The following is a 23,243-nucleotide window of genomic DNA, read 5'->3' on the forward strand; positions in this document are numbered from 1 at the left end:
CCTGTATCTGGGCTTTAAGAAGACCACAAATATCAAACTCCGTATTGGCTTGAGAAAGGCTCTGACGAGCTGAAACGCGTTGCCGTTGCGGATTGGCTATTGGAAGGTGACATCATCCCGCATTGCTGGACGTGCTGTTAGGTTTGCATGGAGATGAGGACGCATCGCATCAAGGAACATACACATTGCTGACCGATGGGTCTACTGTTTGTTTGGTCTGACCGGATAAAGTCAAATACTTAACACAAAGGATATGCAGTAAGACTTTACCATTAAGGAGGATAACTTACTTAAGGTAATTGTGGAAGATTAACTACGCTAAATAACAAATATGGATACAAAAGAATTTTAAGGACTGTGGCTATATATTTCATATTGGAATGGTTACAAAACAAATGATTGCACTTTAAAGGTGCATATATCCTTCTTTGAACTTCCCTCAGAGATTTTCAATTAGGGAGATTTTAGTATTATTTATATTATTTATAGTATTAGTATTTAAATTCATGCATCAATTAAACTAATTAATTTTATTTTCGTATTTTATCCATTTCAATAAAATATCACATTTTTTAAACAATGGTTGTTTGAGGTGTTTCTTTAACTAGCCACATATTATTGATACTGTCATAATAGACAACGCAGAGGTTTACTATTTAATCCAGATACTGCATGGTGTATCACAGTAGGTTTGATATGGTATTTTATTTTACTTTATATACCAGATAACCCCCCCCCCTTTTTTTTATAGTATATATATATATATATATTAATCATTTTATACTGCTTGTATATTTTTAGATTTTAAGCTGGAAATATTATTATTTTTGGCGCTTCATATGAATCACTTCCTCTTTTTGCTATATCTTTTGTATCAGGTTTTGGATTGCTTGTTATTTAATGTGAAGCATAACCTAAGTGTCTTCAGCGCAAGTTTTTTCTATCTTCTTTTTTCTAATTATTGCACTCTTGCAAACAACAAATTTGCCAGTTTGAGGGAGCCAATTAATTTAGCGCTCCACTTGTAATCTAGCCCTTTGTTTTCTGTAATTGATTTTAAATGGTTAAACTCCACTCACCATTTGGCTAAATTTGGTAAACCCAGAATTTACAAAGTTTAATCAATGGAAATGGGGCAAAATAAATAATTTTGAAGGAATATTGCAATTTTGTTTTACTGCAAATAATTAAACATTTTATATAACAATCGTAAAGTGTTTTGTCTCTCTTTTAAGGTTAAAAACATTCACTAAATCCATCAGTGAGGGGTATAATGTAAAGTCATATTTTAAAACTCTCAGGACCCTATTATAAAACTCAGGTTTGAGTTTATTATAGCAGTGAGCTAGAGACAAAAGTAGCTGGCTATTCTAGTCTGTCCTCTTGTGTAAAGCATTCATTTCTCTATACACTTCAGTAGCCCGGCCAGTGTGACTGGATGCAACTGCAGATAAAAATGTGAGTTTAATACAAAATTCATAATATTTATAAAATCTGCCTTTGCTCTGTTTTATAGAAAAGTATTTTAACCCTCAATATTTACAAATACTACATAGACCCCATTTTTGAAGCTGTGCAAACACCTTTGGTGCCATTTTGGTGGAGACTGCAGTAAAAAGTTCAGAAGCACCAGCCTTACAACAGACTGTGAAGGAACCGCATATGCTAACACTTGCACCATGTAAAATGAGGGCATAGGCTTAAAATGGTGTTTCCAATATCATGTCAAGCTGGTGATGGAGCAGTGGCCTTGAGAGGTAAACAGGGAGGAACTGTAAGCATGAGAGTTATTTTGCAGGGTTACTGTAACATTTCCAATCTTCTTTTCTGCCCTGATCTAAACCATTGCCATTTTCTCTGCAGTACTTCATTTTGTTGGCTCAAATTTTGTAATGTAAACTAACCCCTTTTGTATTAATGTAACTTATTATCCTTTAAAGGGTGATAATTTACTGAGGGGTGTCTACAAAACCTTGATGCCCTGCCCATCCAGCTGAGTTGTCCAAAAAATGACATTTCTTTTTTGTTTTAAAAGTAGTGTAATTTATGGCTTCTTATCCCACTTTCCTAAGCTGTTTGCAGTGAGTTCACAGTCAATGTAAATTCATATAGCTGTACAGAACCCCCTTTTCTATTTTCATGTTGCCAACTTTTTAGTAGACTTTAATGTGATTGTAAGATTATATTTAGCACAGAAAGGAGCATTCATTCTTTGTCATTACCCATAACACATCTAAACATGTCTCGTTAGCCAATGACAAAAAGGTATACGTGCATATTCACCAATAACCAGCAAGCTATGTCTAAGTGGTGCATTTTTTTTGCAAAAGTTTGATGAGCGGATAGAGAAAAAAATAAAAAAAAATTTAACGCTAACTAGTAGAAATGTGGGGTATTTTTTATGATTTACAAACATTCACATTCCTATTCATATTAACTGGATTTTACATTTAGTTGCTATGAAAAAATAACTCAAGTTAAAAATAACAAATTCTAAAAATGTCCTATGGAAAACAGACCTATATTTGTTTTGTTTTGTTTCTGAAATCCACTGTATTCTCTATTTTAATAAAGTCTCTAAGTATGGTGTAATCATATATAAAAATGACCATTTTAGTACTATATTCATACAGGAAGAGAGTTGGGAGAATTATCTGGTTATCTCTATTAAACCAAATAATTATTTATTTGTTTTATTTTCATAAATACCAATGATTAAAGGAACATGAAATCCAAAATTAAACTTTCATAATTCAGACAGAGCATGGAATATTAAAGGGATAATAAACCTGATTCAGATAGAGCATGCCATTTTAAGCAACTTTCTAATTAACTCCTATTATCAATTGTTCTTTGTTCTTTTGATATCTTTATTTGAAAAAGCAAGAATGAAAACTTTGGAGCCGGTCCATTTTAGGTTCAGCACCTGAGTTGCGCTTGCTGATTGGATGGCTAAATGTAGCTGCCGATCAGCAAGCACTATCCAGGGCCCTGAACCAAAAATGGGCCAGCTCCAAATTTTTCATTCCTGTTTTTGAAATAAAGATATCAAGAGAATGAAGAAACATTGATTATAGGATTAAATTAGAAAGTTGCTTAAAATTGCATAATCTATCCGGATCAAGAAAGAAAAAAATTTGTGTTTAGTATCCCTTCAATAGGCTTTTCAGTTTACTTCTGTTACCAGATTTACTTAGTTATTTTGGTATCCTTTGTTTAAAAAGCTAGGTAGGCTCAGGAGCAGCAATGTACTGCTGAGAGCTAGCTGCTGATTGGTAGCTACACACATATGCCTGTTGTCATTGGCTCACCAGATGTGCTCAGCTAGCACCCAGTAGTGCATTGCTGCTCTGAAGCTGACTTTAACTAGGTGCTTAACCCATTACAGGGGTTATATGGGTTGTTAACCCCTTAATGACCACAGCACTTTTCCATTTTCTGTCCGTTTGGGACCAAGGCTATTTTTACATTTTTTGCGGTGTTTGTGTTTAGCTGTAATTTTCTTCTTACTCATTTACTGTAACCACACATATTATATACCGTTTTTCTCGCCACTAAATGGACTTTCTAAAGATACCATTATTTTCATCATATCTTATAATTTACTATAAAAAAAATATAAAATATGAGGAAAAATTGAAAAAAACACACTTTTTCTAACTTTGACCCCCAAAATCTGTTACATATCTACAACCACCAAAAAACACCCATGCTAAATAGTTTCAAAATTTTGTCCTGATTTTAGAAATACCCAATGTTTACATGTTCTTTGCTTTTTTTGCAAGTTATAGGGCCATAAATACAAGTAGCACTTTGCTATTTCCAAACCACTTTTTTCCAAAATTAGCGCTAGTTACATTAGAACACTAATATCTTTCAGGAATCCCTGAATATCCCTTGACATGTATATTTTTTTTTTTAGTAGACATCCCAAAGTATTGATCTAGGACAATTTTGGTATATTTCATACCACCATTTCACCGCCAAATGCGATCAAATACAAAAAATCGTTCACTTTTTCACAAATTTTTTCACAAACTTTTGGTTTCTCACTGAAATTATTTACAAACAACTTGTGCAATTATGGCATAAATGGTTGTAAATTCTTCTCTGGGATCCCCTTTGTTCAGAAATAGCAGACATATATGGCTTTGGCGTTGCTTTTTGGTAATTAGAAGGCCGCTAAATGCCACTGCGCACCACAAGTGTATTATGCCCAGCAGTTAAGGGGTTAATTAGGGAGCTTTTAGGGAGCTTGTAGGGTTAATTTTAGCTTTAGTGTAGTATAGTAGACAACCCCAAGTATTGATCTAGGCACATTTTGGTATATTTCATGCCACCATTTCACCGCCAAATGCGATCAAATTGAAAAAAAAGTAAAATTTTTCACAATTTTAGGTTTCTCACTGAAATAATTTACAAACAGCTTGTACAATTATGGCACAAATGGTTGTAAATACTTGTCTGGGATCCCCTTTGTTCAGAAATAGCAGACATATATGACTTTGGCGTTGCTTTCTGGTAATTAGAAGGCCGCTAAATCCTGCTGCGCCTCACACGTGTATTCTGGCTAGCAGTGAAGGGGTTAATTAGGGAGTTTGTAGGGAGCTTGCAGGATTAATTTTAGCTTTAGTGTAGAGATCAGCCTCCCACCTGACACATCCCACCCCCTGATCCCTCCCAAACAGCTCCCTTCCCTCCCCCACCCCACAATTGTCCCCGCCATCTTAAGTACTGGCAGAAAGTCTGCCAGTACTAAAATAAAAGGGTTTTTTTAAAAAAAAAAAAAAAAAATTTAGCATATTTACATATGCTAGGTTGTAGGATCCCCCCCTTAGCCCCCAACCTCCCTGATCCCCCCCAAAACCGCTCACTGACCATCCCCTCTGCCTCATTGGGGGCCATCTTGGGTACTGGCAGCTGTCCCGTGCACGCGCGCGCGTCCGTGCGCACCCCCGCTCATCCCCGCCCATGATCCCGCCCCCCCTGCACATAACCAGGGCCATCGATGGCCGCCACCCGCCTCCCGGTCCGGCTCCCACCCACCAACGCAGGGAGCCACCGATCTCCGGTGCAGAGAGGGCCACAGAGTGGCTCTCTCTGCACCGGATGGCTTAAAAAAGTTATTGCAGGATGCCTCCATATCGAGGCATCACTGCAATAACCGGAAAGCAGCTGGAAGCGAGCAGGATCGCTTCCAGCTGCTTTCCAAACCGAGGACGTGCAGGGTACGTTCTCAGACATTAACTGCCTTTTTTTTGAGGACGTACCCTGCACGTCCTCGGTCGTTAAGGGGTTAAAGGGACACAATAATGCAACAGTAAAATTAAGTAACAAATTACAGCATTTTCTTTCTTCCACATTTGTGTCCCTTCAAATCTTTCTACAACTGATAAAATAAAGGATAAGGTTGATAGCCGCTAAAGAATGATGCCCTAGCATTAACATATGGTGGTGTGGTAACTGCTACAAAAGGTAACAGGACAGGCAACCCAAATTGTTTCCTTCATGGTACAGACAGATCATGCAATATTAAACAAATTTACAATGTACTTATATTAGCAAATGTGCTTCATTCTCTTAGTATACTTTGTTGAAGTAGCAACAATGAACCACTGGGAACTAGCTGAACACATCTGGGCAGCCAATGACAAGAGGCATATTTGTGCAACCACCCATAACCAGTTATCTCCCAGGAGTGCATTCCTAATCCTACCTAGGTATGATTTCCAACAAAGGAGACCAAGTGACCAAAGCAAATGACATTAGAACAGATGTAAACTGAAGAGTTGTTTAATATTGCATGCACTTGCTTGCATCTGTATCATGAAAGTTTCATTTGATCTTTACTGTCCCTTATGGCTCAATTCTCTAAAGCTTGTTTATTGGCTGTGAATCTGTAAAGGTGTTTGATTTAGGCACAAATGAGATGTTTAAATTCACTAAAAGTTGTTCAAGCATTTGTGTAGTGTGTTTTATAAATGTAGAGTATTTTCTGGAAAATTTGTATGAAGTTTTTTGTTGCAAACATATCAACAGAATGCAAACAATAATAACACTAAGGGGTAGATTTAATAAGCAGCAGATGCTGCTATCTACCCCCGTAGTTTCTGTCTCGCCAGAAACAGAAGTTAAGAAGCAGCTGTCGTATTCTGATCAGATACGATCAGGATGATTGACACCCCTGATAGCGGCCGATTGGCCGTGAATGTGCAGGGGGTGGCATTGCACAAACATTTCACAAGAAATGTTTGTGGAATGTTAAATGCCAGGCGGACATGATTCGCTACAGCCAATCATGTCCTCCCGGCATTTAATAAATTGACCCCAATGGACCAGATTACAAATGGAGCGCTAAATATCACTTGCATGCAAGCGATATTAGAGGTCCCCTTTGTAATACCAGCAAACTATAATGTGGGCTGATATTACAAGTTAATCGCAATGCGAACACAAGCTCATGTTCGCATTGATAGGAAGCATTGCGCTCACGAGATAGGAAGCATTGCGCTCATGAGATAGGAAGCATTGCGCTCACGAGATAGGAAGCATTGCGCTCACGAGATAGGAAGCATTGCGCTCACAAGATAGGAAGCATTGCGCTCACGAGAGCGTGCTTCCATAGGCTCCTATAGGAGCCTCTTGCCTCTTTCTGATGCTGTCAAAGACATTAGAACCTTGTGCAGCGAAGGAGGTATGTAGCGCAGCATTTTTTAATATATATGTATATATATATATACTTGTACACATATTAACACATAAATACAATCATATAGATATATATTTACTGGGAACACACATTTCCCATAGACCACAATGAAAAGGCACTTTTCAGTGTGTTTTTTTCTCCCTCTCCCACCAAGTTTAAAGCCCCAAAGCTGCCTAGTGCGGTTATTTTTTTTTATAAAAAAAAAAGCTAGATTATTTTTTATAAAAAAACTACAATGCCCTCTATTTTGAGGGAATTTGAGGCAATTTTAGAAAATTAATCAGCAATCTAATCTCTAGTTAATTTTTGGAGTGCTAATTGCTACCGCAAGGTTACAGTAGCAATAACTAGCCATTTGTAACGGCTGGTTAATTATTGTACTCCTGCAAACAGAAAATTTGCCAGTTTGCGGGAGCCCAATAAATTAGCGCTCCACTTGTAATCTAGCCCTTTGTTTTCTGTAATTGCTTTTAAATGGTTAAACTCCACTCACCATTTGGCTAAATTTGGTAAACCCAGAATTTACAAAGTTTAATCAAAGAAACTGGGGCAAAATAAATAATTTTGAAAGAATATTGCAATTTTGTTTTACTGCAAATAATTAAACATTTTATATAACAATCGGAAAGTGTTTTGTCTCTCTTTTAAGGTTAAAAACATTCACTAAATCCATCAGTGAGGGGTATAATGTAAAGTCATTTTTTAAAACTCTCAGGACCCTATTATAAAACTCAGGTTTGAGTTTATTATAGCAGTGAGCTAGAGACAAAAGTAGCTGGTTATTCTAGTCTGTCCTCTTGTGTAAAGCATTCATTTCTCTATACACTTCAGTAGCCCGGCCAGTGTGACTGGATGCAACTGCAGATCCAAATGTGAGTTTAATACAAAATTCATAATATTTATAAAATCTGCCTTTATAAAATCATAGACCCCATTTTTGAAGCTGTGCAAACACCTTTGGTGCCATTTTGGTGGAGACTGCAGTAAAAAGTTCAGAAGCACCAGCCTTACAACAGACTGTGAAGGAACCGTATATGCTAACACTTGCACCATGTAAAATGAGGGCATATGCTTAAAATGGTGTTTCCAATATCATGTAAAGCTGGTGATGGAGCAGTGGCCTTGAGAGGTAAACAGGGAGGAACTGTAAGCATGAGAGTTCTTTTGCAGGGTTACTGTAACATTTCCAATCTTCTTCCCTGCCCTGATCTAAACCATTGCCATTTTCTCTGCAGTACTTCATGTTGTTGGCTCAAATTTTGTAATGTAAACTAACCCCTTTTGTATTAATGTAACTTATTATCCTTTAAAGGGTGATAATTTACTGAGGGGTGTCTACAAAACCTTGTTGCCTGGCCCATCCAGCTGAGTTGTCTAAAAAATGACATTTCTATTTTGTTTTAAAAGTAGTGTAATTTATGGCTTTTTATCCCACTTTCCTAAGCTGTTTGCAGTGAGTTCACAGTCGATGCAAATTCAAATAGCTGTAAAGAAACCCCTTTTCTATTTTCGTGTTGCCAACTTTTTAGTAGGCTTTAATGTGATTGTAAGATTATATTTAGCACAGAAAGGAGCATTCATTCTTTGTCATTACCCATAACACATCTAAACATGTCTCGTTAGCCAATGACAAAAAGGTATATGTGCATATCCACCAATAACCAGCAAGCTATGTCTAAGTGGTGCATTGCTGATCCTAAACTTTAACAAAGCATACCAAGAGAAAAAATGAAATTTGTTAACAGACGTGAATTGATAAAATCTTTTAAAATCCCATGCTCTATTTGAACGATGAAAGTTTACAGGGACAAACTGATTCAGATAGGGCATGTAATTTTAAACAACTTTCCAATTTACTTTTATCACCAATTTTGCTTTTGTTCTCTTGGTATTCTTAGTTGAAAACTAAACCTAGTAGTTTCATATTCCAATGTCTTAGACCTTGAAAGCCGCCTCTTATCTGAATGCATTTTAACAGTTTTCACCACTAGAGGGTGTTAGTTCATGTGTGTAATTTATAGATAACACTGTGCTCATGCACATGGAATTACCTAGGAGTCAGCACTGATTGGCTAAAATGCAAGTCTGTCAAAAGAACTGAAATAAGGGGGCAGTTTGTAAAGGCCTAGATACAGGATAATCACAGAGGTAAAAAGTGAATTAATACAATAACAGTGTTGGTTATGCAAAACTAGGAATTTGGTAATAAAGGGATTGTCTAATGTCCCTTTAAGCTCTTGGGTTATATCATCATTGTGAAAGATATTTTCATATAATGTGTTAGTGTGTGCACTATTGTAAACTCAGTTCTTTAAAAAAGAAAAGAAAAGGAAAGGTTTCACTGCAACATTAACGTTATTCCACAAAACCTTATATCATTTTATCTTATTTAGGATTTTTTTAGCATATCACATTCTGGAGCACACAATAAAAATCTCAAGTTGTACTCACATGACATTTTTTATAAGTGATTTAATCTACAATTCCAATTTTGCCGTGTATCTTACACTTGAAATAAAAAAAGCCTACCTGTTTTCACAGTCTGCCAGCCAAGCGAAAATGGACTGCGGGCTTGAAGGTTGTAATAGATAATAGGGCTGTGATTGTCAGCTCCGGGACTCCAGGACAGAGTTGCTGTACTTTCTGTAATTTCCTCTACAATTACAACCCCAGGGGGTCCTGGAGGACCTACAAAAATAAGACCTTAAATTAGGCACTGCAGATTAAGAGAATAAAATCCTGAGCAAGTCAGTTCTAATTCTAAACTACATACATGTTCCTGTAGACAAACTGAAAAATTGTAATTATTATTTTTATTATCCATTTATTACTAACAAAAACAGGGTTAAAGGGGTATAAAAAACACGTTTTTCTTGTTTCTGATATAGCCTGAAATTTAATATAAATTTTAAACAGCTTTCTAATTTATCTCTATTATCAAATTGTCTTTGTTCTCTTGGTATCTTTTGTTGAAAGCAGGGATGTAAGTTTAGAAGTGTGAGTGTGTCTGGAGAACTATATGACAGCAGTTGTGCTAGAATGTTATCCATTTGCAAGGCTACTCCTTCCTTCCATATAGTTATCAAGACACCTATCTGGGTATTTCTTAAACAAATAATTAAATGAGAACAAAGCAAATTTGATCATAGAAATTAATTTCATATCCCTTTAAAATGTTATCAATTTGGTTGAAATATATGTGACATCCTAGCAATATCAAATATGTTTCAGACATTACTGTTGAAAATATATTCATTAAAAGGATACTAAATCCAACATTTTTCTTTAAAGGGATACTGAACCCAATTTTTTTCTTTCGTGATTCAGATAGAGCATGCAATTTTAAGCAACTTTCTAATTTACTCCTATTGTCAATTTTTTTTCGTTATCTTTCTATCTTTATTTTTGGTTCAAACCCCTGGATAGCGCTTGCTTATTGGTTTGCTAAATGTAGTCACCAATAAGCAAGTGCTATCCAGGGTGCTGAACATAAAATGGGCCGGCTCCTAAGCTTTACATTCCTGCTTTTTAAATAAAGATAACAAGAGAATGAAGAAAAGTTGATAATAGGAGTAAATTAGAAAGTTGCTTAAAATGACATGCTCTATCTGAATTATGAAAGAAAAATGTGGGGCTAGTATCCCTTTAAAGTGACATTACTTAAAAATTACCAAACAGAAAGTATTTTCAAAGTTATTTGTTTCTTGTCCCATGCAGAATACATATTTTTTTCAGCCGTTGGATAATATATTTATCATGAAGAGCAATCATATAGGCATGAAACACAATGATAACATTTTAAATGGATGGATATGAAACCTAAAAAAATATTTTGGGGTTCAAGATCAAGATATGCAATGGAATGGAAGGGGGATGAGATAAATCCAAGGTAAACCCCCATAGACACCAGTGTAATATAATTCAGAAAATTATTCGCTATCAGTCACTTTTGATGTCCCCTGCAAGAATCTGAATACTAGTGAGCTTCATACTTTCTATAGAGGTAAGCTCACAACTTGCTGATAATTGCTGATTCAGCTCCTTTTCATAGATCAATCCATGAGGTCTGCCAATGCAAACAATTATAGATCATTGGGCTAGTAGAATGTTTCCTTTAAAATATAATTTTGATTTTAACAAAATTCTAAAGTGTAAAAAAAGAAAAGCCAGGAAACCTGTAGATATTCATGCTATTTCCCCATTTTATTCCCTACCCTTTCTTCTACTTAAACCACAGAGCTATCTCCCCTACATTAATAGTGTTAAAACCTGGAAGACGTAATTAAGCACTGCACAATATAAATTTCTTATTAGTTCAATAATAATAATTTTGATTGGATACTGTATAAAATGAGTTGTAGGGGCCGAATTATCAAATGGCGGGCGGACATGATACGCTGTAGCAAATCATGTCCGCCGACATCGCATATGCTGTCGGCATTTAACATTGCACAAGCAGTTCTTGTTATTTGCTTGTGCAATGCCACCCCCTGCAGATTTGCGGCCAATCGGCCGCTAGCAGAGGGTGTCATTCAACCCAATCGTATCCGATCGGGTTAATTGCTGTCCTCCGCCTCAGCGGTCTTGAGAACGCTGCTTCTTAACTGAAACAGGAGGATCAGGCGTCATTCGGCCCTTGTTAAATCGGCCCCATAGTCATGACATAAGTTTCATCATTATTTTATAACTTGTGATATTAAAATATGTTTCAGTCTTATAAAACAGGAATCATTTTAACTTTAGAAACTTAATTTTAAGGTGCAATAATTACTAGATTTTTCTGTATTTTAACCATGGCTTAAGACATAGGCCATGGATTTGAAAAAAAAAAAACTTCTAATGCAAATGACAAATAAATATAACTATAAATGTATCAAATTCAGTGGGTCAAATATTAATATTGGTTGACTATTAATGTTAAAATGGTCTAAATTTTTTAAAAGGGTGACTGTCTCAAATAGAAAGAAGTTGTTAACTTTGAGAGCCAATATGCAATTTAAATGTTTAAAGATGAAAAGCTGGATGGCAAAGTTAAACTAGTGAAAAATTCTTGACAGCCAGTCAGATTCTTAAGTGCAGATGCCATTTGTCTCATTGCAATATCATTTTATTTTATGCGTAGCTGCAATCATTCATACTGTCAACTGGATGGTTAAGTCTGAGAATCTTTTCTACCTTAGGGCTACATTACTCCACGGAATCATTCTCCTGCCTTAAGCAAGTAACCAACCAGAAAATTTAAAAAAAAAAAAAAATTCTGAGAACTATAAAATTACCTACAAAGGTTTACCTGAATCTACTGGAGTGAAATAAAATTATTACTGACAAACAATGACATAATGCTACAATTTGTTCCATTTGTTGTGATGACTAATGATAGAACTTTTAATTGTACTTGAATGATAAAAATAATAATATTGAGCAAAGGCAATAATATTGATAAAATATAATAATAATATTAATATCAATACAAATGTGATAAAGGTCATCTTCATCATAATACTAATAACAGAGCTTTTCTCTTTTTTTAAGCTTAAAACACGTTTTAATTTTACACACAATGAAGTTTAGGTAACATATGCTATTAAAATGCACCTGTTTAAAACATGGCTTGCATTGTTTTTTAAATACTCGCAGGGTTGTTACAGGGATGGAGCTAAGACACCATATGTTGGTAAGCTCTCTGTAAATTTAATTGCACAGGTACCACTTACTGAAGAATAGGCTAGGAGCATAATATGCTTTGTATAAATATGTGTTATAGCAATTATAAGTGTCTATTTTTATTCTTTGGATCTATCTATACTTTTGACGTATGCACGCAAATTTATTTCACTTTTTTTAAAATTTGATTTTATATGTTGCAGATTATTTAAGATATCACACTTTTTTGTATAACTATATCTATCTATCATCTATCTATCTATCTATCTATCTATCTATCTATCTATCTATCTATCTGTGTGTGTAAGGAGATCCTCAGAGAGCACTCAATGGAAAGTAAACTCTTCAAATCACTCCTTTATTGTGTTAAAGGTACACTGAACCCAAAATTTTTCTTTCGTGATTCAGATAGAGTATGCAATTTTAAGCAACTTTCTAATTTACTCCTATTATCAATTTTTCTTCGTTCTCTTGCTATCTTTTTTGAAAAAGAAGACATTTAAGCTTTTTTATTCGTTCAGAACTCTGGACAGCACTTTTTATTGGTGGATGAATTTATTCACCAATCGACAAGAACAACCCAGGTTGTTCACCAAAAATGGGCCGGCATCTAAACTTACATTCTTGCATTTCAAATAAAGATACCAAGATAATGAAGAAAATATGATAATAGGAGTAAATTAGAAAGTTACTTAAAATCTCATGCTCTATCTGAATCACGAAAGAAAAAAATTGGGTTCAGTGTCCCTTTAACATTTTTGGGGTCTCAATCCATCATCAGATATATGGAAAAAATAAGTGTTTATTGCTAATGGAGCTGTGCCCCCTGCTCTTGTGCAACTAACCGCACAAGAGCAAGGTTTGTAAATTATCCCAATTGGATCTGATTCAAATGATTTAAAGGGACAGTATACTATAAAATACTTTCTCTTGTAAGGTGTATCCAGTCCACGGATCATCCATTACTTGTGGGATATTCTCATTCCCAACAGGAAGTTGCAAGAGGACACCCACAGCAGAGCTGTAATATAGCTCCTCCCCTAACTGTCATAGCCAGTCATTCTCTTGCAACTCTCAACAAGCTAGGATGTTGTAGGAGAGAGTGGTTAAATATAGTTAGTTTATTTTCTTCAATCAAAAGTTTGTTATTTTTAAATAGTACCGGAGTTGTGCTATTTTATCTCAGGCAGTAAATAGAAGAAGAATCTGCCTGAGGTTTCTATGATCTTAGCAGGTTGTAACTAAGATCCATTGCTATTCTCACATATGTCTGAGGGGATTACACAGATGAGGTAACTTCAGCGAGAGAATGGCGTGCAGTTTATTCTGCTATCAGGTATGTGCAGTTATAATTTTTTCTAGAGATGGAAAACACTAGAAAATGCTGCTGATACCGGATTAATGTAAGTTAAGCCTGAATACAGTGATTTAATAACGACTGGTATCATGCTTACTCCCAGGGGTAATACCCTTATGATATTGCAATATAAACGTTTGCTGGCATGTTTAATCGTTTTTATATATGCATTGGTGATAAAACTTTATTGGGGCCTAGTTTTTTCCACATGGCTGGCTTAAATTTTGACTAGAAACAGTTTTACTGAGGCTTTCCACTGTTATAGTATAAAAGTTACAGTTGGTGCAGTTAAAATTACAAACTGTGACATCCAGCTTCCCTCAGGAGTCCCCTGTATGCTATAGGACATCTCTAAAGGGCTCAAAGGCTTTCCAAAGTCGTTTATTGGGGAAGGTAGGACCACAGCTTGCTGTGGAAGTTGGTTGTGGCTGTTAAAAAAAAAAAACAAAAAAAAAAAAAAAACAAAAACAAAAAAAAAACGTCTATTTCGTTTTTTTGATCCGTTTTTTGAACTAAGGGGTTAATCATCCATTTGCAAGTGGATGCAATGCTCTGCTAGTCTATTACATACACTGTAAAAATTTCATTTGATTTACTGCATTTTTTCACTGTTTTTCAAATTCTGACAAAATGCAGAGCATACTGACGTCTGATACTGCCTCACAATATGCAGAAGCTGAGGAAGGAGAGCTTCAGTCAGTGGGTGATGTTAATGACTCAGGAAAGATACCTGATTCTAATATTTCTACATTTAAATTTAAGCTTGAACACCTCTGCGTGTTACTTAGGGAGGTTTTAGCTGCTCTGAATGAATGTGATACCATTGCAGTGCCAGAGAAATTTTGTAGACTGGATAAATGCTTTGCAGTGCCGGTGTGTACTGATGTTTTTCCAATACCTAAAACGTTTACAGAAATTATTAATAAGGAATGGGATAGACCAGGTGTGCCGTTCTCTTCCCCTCCTATTTTTAGAAAAATGTTTTCCAATAGACGCCACCACACGGGACTTATGGCAGACAGTCCCTAAGGTGGAGGGAGCAGTTTCTACTCAAGCAAAGCGTACTACTATCCCTGTCGAGGACAGTTGTGCTTTTTTAGAGCCAATGGATAAAAAATTAGAAGGTTACCTTAAGAAAATATTTATTCAACAAGGTTTTATCCTACAGCCCATTGCATGCATTGCCCCTGTCACTGCTGCTGCGGCGTACTGGTTTGAGTCTCTGGAAGAGACTTTACAGGTAGAGACTCCATTGGATGACATACTTGGCAAACTTAGAGCACTTAAGCTAGCCAATTATTTTATTTCTGATGCCATTGTTCATTTGAATAAACTAACGGCTAAGAATTCTGGTTTTGCTATACAGGCGCGCAGAGCGCTATGGCTTAAATCATGGTCAGCTGACGTGACTTTAAAATCTAAGCTACTTAACATTCCCTTCAAGGGGCAGACCCTATTCGGGCCTGGTTTGAAGGAGATTATTGCTGATATCACGGGAGGAAAAGGTTGTGCCCTTCCTCAAGACAGGTCCAAATCTAGGGCCAAACAGTCTAATTTTCGTGCCTTTCGAAACTTCAAGGCAGGTGCGGCATCAACTTCCTCTAATAATAAACAAGAGGGAACTTTTGCTCAATCCAAGACGGTCTGGAGACCAAACCAGACCTGGAAAAAAGGTAAGCAGGTCAAAAAGCCTGCTGCTGCCTCTAAGACAGCATGAAGGAATGACCCCCTATCCGGTAACGGATCTAGTAGGGGGCAGACTTTCACTCTTCGCCCAGGCGTGGGCAAGAGATGTTCAGGATCCCTGGGCGTTGGAAATTATATCCCAGGGATATCTTCTGGACTTCAAAGCTTCCCCCCCAAAAGGGAGATTTCACCTTTCGCAATTATCTGCAAACCAGATAAAGAGTGAGGCATTCTTACACTGTGTACGAGACCTCCTAGTTATGGGAGTGATCCATCCAGTTCCAAAGGAGGAACAGGAACAGGGTTTTTACTCAAATCTGTTTGTGGTTCCCAAAAAAGAGGGAACCTTCAGACCGATTTTGGATCTAAAGATCTTAAACAAATTCCTCAAAGTTCCGTCGTTCAAGATGGAAACTATTCGTACCATCCTACCACTGATCCAGGAGGGTCAATATATGACTACAGTGGATCTAAAGGATGCTAATCTTCACATTCCGATACACAAAGATCATCATCGGTTTCTCAGGTTTGCCTTTCAAGACAGGCATTACCAGTTGTAGCTCTTCCCTTTGGATTAGCTACAGCCCCAAGAATCTTTACAAAGGTTCTAGGGTCGCTTTTGGCGGTCCTAAGGCCGCGGGGCATAGCAGTAGCCCCTTATTTAGACGACATCCTGATACAGGCTTCAAACTTCCAAATTGCCAAGTCTCATACGGACGTAGTACTGGCATTTCTGAGGTCGCATGGGTGGAAAGTGAATGAGGAAAAGTGTTCTCTATCCCCACTCACAAGAGTTTCCTTTCTAGGGACTCTGATAGATTCTGTAGAAATGAAAATTTACCTTGACGGAGTCCAGGTTATCAAAGCTTCTAAATTCCTGTCGGGTTCTTCATTCCATTCCGCGCCCTTTGGTGGCTCAGTGTATGGAAGTAATCGGCTTAATGGTAGCGGCAATGGACATAGTGCAGTTTGCACGCTTACATCTCAGACCGCTGCAACTATGCAGGCTCAGTCAGTGGAGCGGGGATTACACAGATTTGGCCCCTCAACTGAATCTGGACCAAGAGACCAGGGATCCTCTTCCCTGGTGGCTATCTCGGGTCCATCTGTCCAAAGGTATGACCTTCGCAGGCCAGATTGGACTATTGTAACAACAAATGCCAGCCTTCTAGGTTGGGGTGCAGTCTGGAACTCCCTGAAGGCTCAGGGATCGTGGACTCAGGAGGAGTCTCTCCTTCCAATAAATATTCTGGAACTAAGAGCGATATTCAAGGCTCTTCAGGTTTGGCCTCAGTTAGCAACTCTGAGGTACATCAGATTTCAGTCGGTCAACATCACGACTGTAGCTTACATCAACCATCGAGGGGGAACAAGAAGTTCCCTAGAGATGTTAGAAGTTTCAAAAATAATTCACTGGGCAGAGATTCACTCTTGCCACCTATCAGCTATCCATATCTCAGGTGTAGAGCACTGGGAGGCGGATTTTCTAAGTCGTCAGACTTTTCATCCGGGAGAGTGGGAACTCCATCCAGAGGTATTTGCACAACTGATTCTCCGTTGGGGCAAACCAGAACTGGATCTCATGGCGTCTCGCCAGAACGCCAAGCTTCCGTGTTACGGATCCAGGTCCAGGGATCCCAAGGCGACACTGATAGATACTCTAGCAGCGCCCTGGTCTTTCAACCTGGCTTATGTGTTTCCACCATTTCCTCTGCTCCCTCGACTGATTGCCAAGATCAAGCAGGAGAGGGCATTGGTGATTCTGATAGCACCTGCGTGGCCACGCAGGACCTGGTATGCAGATCTAGTGGACATGTCATCCTTTCCACCATGGTCTCTGCCTCTGAGACAGGACCTTCTACTTCAGGGTCTTTTCAACCATCCAAATCTAATTTCTCTGAGGCTGACTGCCTGGAGATTGAATGCTTGATTTTATCAAAGCGTGGCTTCTCCGAGTCAGTTATTGATACCTTAATACAGGCACGAAAGCCTGTCACCAGGAAAATTTACCATAAGGTATGGCGTAGATATCTTTATTGGTGTGAATCCAAGGGTTACTCATGGAGTAAGGTCAGGATTCCTAGGATTTTATCTTTTCTCCAAGAAGGTTTGGAAAAAGGATTGTTTTTTTTGCTCTGTCTATTCTTTTGCACTAGCGTCTGGCAGATGTTCCAGACGTTCAGGCATTTTGTCAGGCTTTAGTTTGAATCAAGCCTGTGTTTAAACCTGTTGCTCCACCATGGAGCTTAAACTTGGTTCTTAAGGATCTTCAAGGAGTTCCGTTTGAACCTCTTCATTACATAGATATCAAACTTTTATCTTGGAAAGTTCTTTTTTTTTTTTTTTTTTTTGGTAGCTATTTCCTCGGCTCGTAGAGTCTCTGAGCTATCTGCCTTACAATGTGATTCTCCTTATCTGATTTATCATACGGATAAGGTAGTCCTGCGTACCAAACCTGGGTTCTTACCTGAGGTGGTATCTAACAAGAATATCAATTAAGAGATTGTGGTTCCATCCTTGTGTTACACAATCTGGACGTGGTCTGTGCTTTAAAGTTTTACTTACAAGCTACTAAAGATTTTCGTCAAACATCTGCTTTGTTTGTTGTCTACTCTGGACAGAGGAGAGGTCAAAAGGCTTTGGCAACCTCTTTTTCTTTTTGGCTAAGAAGCTTAATCCGCTTAGCCTATGAGACTGAAAGGATTACAGCTCATTCCACTAGAGCTGTGGCTTCCACTTGGGCCTTTAAAAATGAGATTGAACAGATTTGCAAGGCGGCGACTTGGTCTTCGCTTCATACTTTTTCAAAATTTTACAAATTTGATACTTTTGCTTCTTCGGAGGCTATATTTGGGAGAAAGGTTTTACAGGCAGTGGTTCCTTCCATTTAAGTTCCTGCCTTGTCCCTCCCTTCATCCGTGTACTTTAGCTTTGGTATTGGTATCCCACAAGTAATGGATGATCCGTGGACTGGATACACCTTACAAGAGAAAACACAATTTATGCTTACCTGATAAATTTATTTCTCTTGTGGTGTATCCAGTCCACGGCCCGCCCTGTCATTTTAAGGCAGGTAATTTTTAAATTTAAACTACAGTAACCACTACACCCTATGGTTCCTCCTTTCTCGGCTTGTTTTCGGTCGAATGACTGGCTATGACAGTTAGGGGAGGAGCTATATTACAGCTCTGCTGTGGGTGTCCTCTTGCAACTTCCTGTTGGGAATGAGAATATCACACAAGTAATAGATGATCCGTGGACTGGATACACCACAAGAGAAATAAATTTATCAGGTAAGCATAAATTGTGTTTTTACCAACTGCAGAGTATAAAATGTTTGAGGATTTGCTTTTTTAAGGTTTATTTGTGTATATGAATTAGATGATTTTGTGTTTTGATGCCACAACCTAATAAAAGGGGTTGAGCTTGAAGGTATAATCAGATCTCATTACTTTATCACATTGTGTACATATACATGATTCTTTATCTTATATCTCTCCATAAATCAATCACCAATACTTACCTTATCTCTTATATACCCCACTGGGAGTGTAATTTCTTCTACTGGATGTGTTAATACAGCTTGGCCTTGAGGCCAAAACTTTCAGGATGGGTGGGGATACTACAGGCTAAATCAGCTATTTCAAATGCCAATATAATGGTAATGGAAATACTTATTAACAATTTAATACACTCCAGCAGGTAAAGGGGATCATTGGGAACAAATTAAAAGGGAAAAAATGTTTGAGTAAACTGTTCCTTTAAGAGAGGTTAAAGGGACACTGAACCCACATTTTTCTTTCATGATTCAGATAGAGCATGCAATTTTAAGCAACTTTCTAATTTACTCCTATTATCAAATTTTCTTCATTCTCTTGGTATCTTTATTTGAAATGCAAGAATGTAAGTTTAGATGCCGGCCCATTTTGGGTGAACAACCTGGGTTGTGCTTGCTGATTGGTGGATAAATTCATCCACCAATAAAAAAGTGCTGTCCATAGTTCTAAAAAAATAAGCTAAAATGCCTTCTTTTCCAAATAAAGATAACAAGAGAACGAAGAAAAAATGATAATAGGAGTAAATTAGAAAGTTCCTATAAGGGAGGTGTCAATCAACCCGATCATACTCGATCGGGTTGATTTTCGACGATTCTTTAGACCGCTGCTTCATAACTGCTGTTTTTGGCGAGTCTGAAGACTCGTCAGCAACACAAGCCCACAAGCTCCGTTTGGAGCTTGATAAATGGACCCTCTATATGTGGGGCCCTAGCTGGCCTTGTTGTACATCATGTCTTTTTATGGTATTGATTGTTATAAGGTAGATCATATCCCTTTAGGGTCTGCGCATAGCACCTTCTGCATTTGAATCAGTGGTTATGAAGAATAATATAATCTAATAGCTAGGGAGTGCCATAGTGTAGTGCTATTGATTTATTGTTCGTAAAGTAAGAGATCAAGGCTGTTGAAATACAAATATATATATATAACTAATATTAAAATCCAGTAGAAATTTTTTTTCTGATATCTGAAAAATAAAACTGGTGAGCTGCTCCCATGCACTGAATATGTGGGTGTCATTGCGCCACAAATGCATTTGAAAAGTTTGCGAATTATCATGGGGTTTTCAAATAAATTGGATTAGCTTCAGATTTGAAAACCCTGTGAAAGTCATGCAAGGCACTTGGCACAGATATTCTGATGGATTGGAATAGTTCCCTTCAGCAGATAGAATTGGTGCAGAATAAAAACCTCTTATTTTCATCAATCACATTTATCTCACGTAAAAAGTATAAATATGTTTGAAAAGTGAAAACAAATGAAGGGTAAATAAATTTAATCATTCACAAACATACATAGTGCTATTGTGCTTTTCAGTGGCAGAAACGTAAAAAAAAATGTTTGTCTCGTAATTATCATTCTTATTATTTGCAGTTATAAGCTGGTGTTTTTGAGAGACAATACTTAATTAAAAGGCTTCACTATATTTATTACAAATATTAAAATTAATACATATTTTCTAATTATATGGGCATTCTTATGATTGGACAACATTCCTACATTTTAATGTCAAATTGATGCGTTCCATAGACCACTAGTTTAAGTATATAAGAAAACCACATTTGACAAAGGCTGACTACCATTCAAATATTCAAATGTCAATTATTTTTAGCATTCTTACATCCCAACAAATAACTAGGGATGGGTGAATGTTTTGCGACATTCAAAAAATTAAAAACACATTAGTTTGTTTCAAATTTTGAATGTTAATCATTCTAACATTCATTTAATGTAACAGTATTTCTAATGCCATCTTTAAATGTAATATTCGATGTACATTTTTCTAATAATTCAATTCAAAGTATGCAATATTCAAATCCGAAAAACTCAAATCAATATATCTTTAATACTATTTCTAATGCTCTCTTTAAATTTAATATTCAAATTATGCAATATTTAAAATAGAATCCACATATTTGTATGTATTATGTATCAATTTACTAAATTCCCTACCACATGAACTATTGAACTTTTGAATAGTATTTGTTAAATCGAATGTTATATTCAAAATTTCAAATGTGGATATTCGATCTACAAACATTTGTAAAGCAAAGCAAGATTCGAAAACCAGAAAAACATTGGATAACTGAATTTTAATGGATTTTCCTTCTTTTCAACATTCGATTCTCCAAAACAAATATCCACAGGACTATTCTTTCTACCAAACAAATTCAGCACATTTGCTCTTTACTACAAATAACACATTGGTCTATAGGTATTCACACACCCAATACCATATTGTGAATATTTTGTGGATTAGTACAAAATGGGGGGGGGGGGGGGACATAATCTCTACAGTGTTACTGACATTAGAAAGTACCTTACTAAATCTTTATCATGCAACTTTACCATTTTAAAGGGATAGCAAGATCAAAATTTAAATATGCATTGATGCATTTTAGTTTTAAATAGATGTATGCAGTCTACTTCCATTCCCAAAAAGGCTTCTAGTAAAATTGTTAACTGTTTTTCAGCAGCATACACACATATGCTTTGAGGACTCATGCACCAGTGTTCAAGCTTAGAGATCTTTCGGAGGTGTGTATTATGTCTGTAAAGACTTACTTTGTATCATACAAACCACTGTTAAATCTCTGAGCAGGTTGGCAATTGGATACTGGCAAATTTGTCCTCACAGCATATCTGTGCATGCTGCTGAAATGCAGTAATAACTTTTACTTGAAGCATTTTTGCTAATGAGAATGTGCTGTCTGAAAGATGATTTACATTTACAATTTGGGAATGTAACATTTGAATGAAAATTTCCATATAATTACATTTAAACATTTCAATTTTGTTTTGTTTTGTTTGTTTTTTTTTTCAAATGGAACATAACATTCATAATAGAACAAATCTCTCTCTCTCTCTCTCTCTCTCTCTCTCTCTCTCTCTCTCTCTCTCTCTCTCTCTCTCTCTCTCTCTCTCTCTCTCTCTCTCTCTCTGGCTCAACTAAAAAGATTTGCTCATTGAACATGCAAACTACTTTGCTGTTAAGATAAGCAAACAGATTTCTTTTCATTGAAAATGCTACCATAAGAACACAAAAACAAAAAAAAAAAGTACAGCATTTTCTATATTCAGTATCTGTCAAAGCATTTATATTTTTGATGGTACTTAGCTTCATTATGTGCCTTTAAATTGCATTCCCTTCTGTTCTACAGTGAGAAATTGCACATTATGATTAAAACTTCAATCCATTGAAAAGGTTTGTGGACTATTTGCCAAAGCAATAGAAATAATGTAATGCTTTTTATGATAATGCATCATCATCAGAACAGAAAATAGATGTAAGTGCATCCGATTTTCTGGAAAATCAGCCAAGACATTCAGGCATGATAACATAGAAATATTTTGCTTTATTCCTTCTGTTGATCATAAGGTTAGGCTGTAAGGGTATCATTCTGAAGATCAAACTTATTTTCTGGCAGAGAAATCACATTCTAAGGCATCTTTACCTAATGTTGCTTTGCTTTTTTTTTTCTTGTTTAAAGATTGCTTTCTTCAAATGGAGTAATAAGATCAAATTTGAGCAATATTGTTCTAATATACCTTTTATAAAACTTAAAGTCAAAATGAAACCTTAAAGGGACACTGAACCCAATTTTTTTCTTTCGTGATTCAGATAGAGCATGCAATTTAAGCAACTTTCTAATTTACTCCTATTATCAAATGTTCTTCATTCTCTTGGTATCTTTATTTGAAAAGCAAGAATGTAAGTTTAGATGCCGGCCCATTTTTGGTGAACAACCTTGGTTGTTCTTGCTGATTGTTGGATAAATTCAAGCACCAGTAAACAAGTGCTGTCCAGGGTCTGAATCATAAATTGACTGACAACTTAGCTTAGATGCCTTCTTTTTCAAATAAAGATAGCAAGAGAACGAAGAAAAAATGATAATAAGAGTAAATTAGAAATGTGCTTAAAATTGCATGCTCTATCTGAATCACAAAATAAAAAATTGGGTTCAGTGTCCCTTTAATGATTCAGATAGGGCATGCAAGTTTAAACAACTTTTCAATTTACTTTTATCATCAAATTTGCTTTGTTCTTTGGTATTCTTTGTTAAAAGTTAAACCTAGGTAGGTTCATATGTTAATTTAAAAGCCCTTGAAGGCTGCCTTTTATCTCAGTGCATTTTTACATTTTTTTACAGCAAAAATGAAAAAAGGATTCACAGTCACAGAGAAGCTAGCAGCTCCTCTTGTTTTTATGTGGTGTTATCTTATCTTCTGCAGATTGCAAACAGCAAGAAAGAGTACTATTAAAATGGGC

At 36.5% G+C, this 23,243-nt stretch overlaps 1 protein-coding gene across 1 annotated transcript in view; it reads right to left on the reverse strand.

Moving 5' to 3' along the window:
• CNTN5 (contactin 5) overlaps window positions 1-23,243 on the reverse strand; it is a 990,860-nt gene that overhangs the window by 245,077 nt on the left and 722,540 nt on the right. The window contains exon 14 of the mRNA XM_053705588.1: window positions 9,239-9,397. Within this exon, the coding sequence (XP_053561563.1) occupies window positions 9,239-9,397 (159 nt within the window). The remainder of the gene's footprint in view (window positions 1-9,238; window positions 9,398-23,243) is intronic.

Source organism: Bombina bombina, chromosome 3 (assembly GCF_027579735.1).
Source record: "Bombina bombina isolate aBomBom1 chromosome 3, aBomBom1.pri, whole genome shotgun sequence".
In the NCBI taxonomy this organism is placed as follows: Eukaryota; Metazoa; Chordata; class Amphibia; order Anura; family Bombinatoridae; genus Bombina; species Bombina bombina.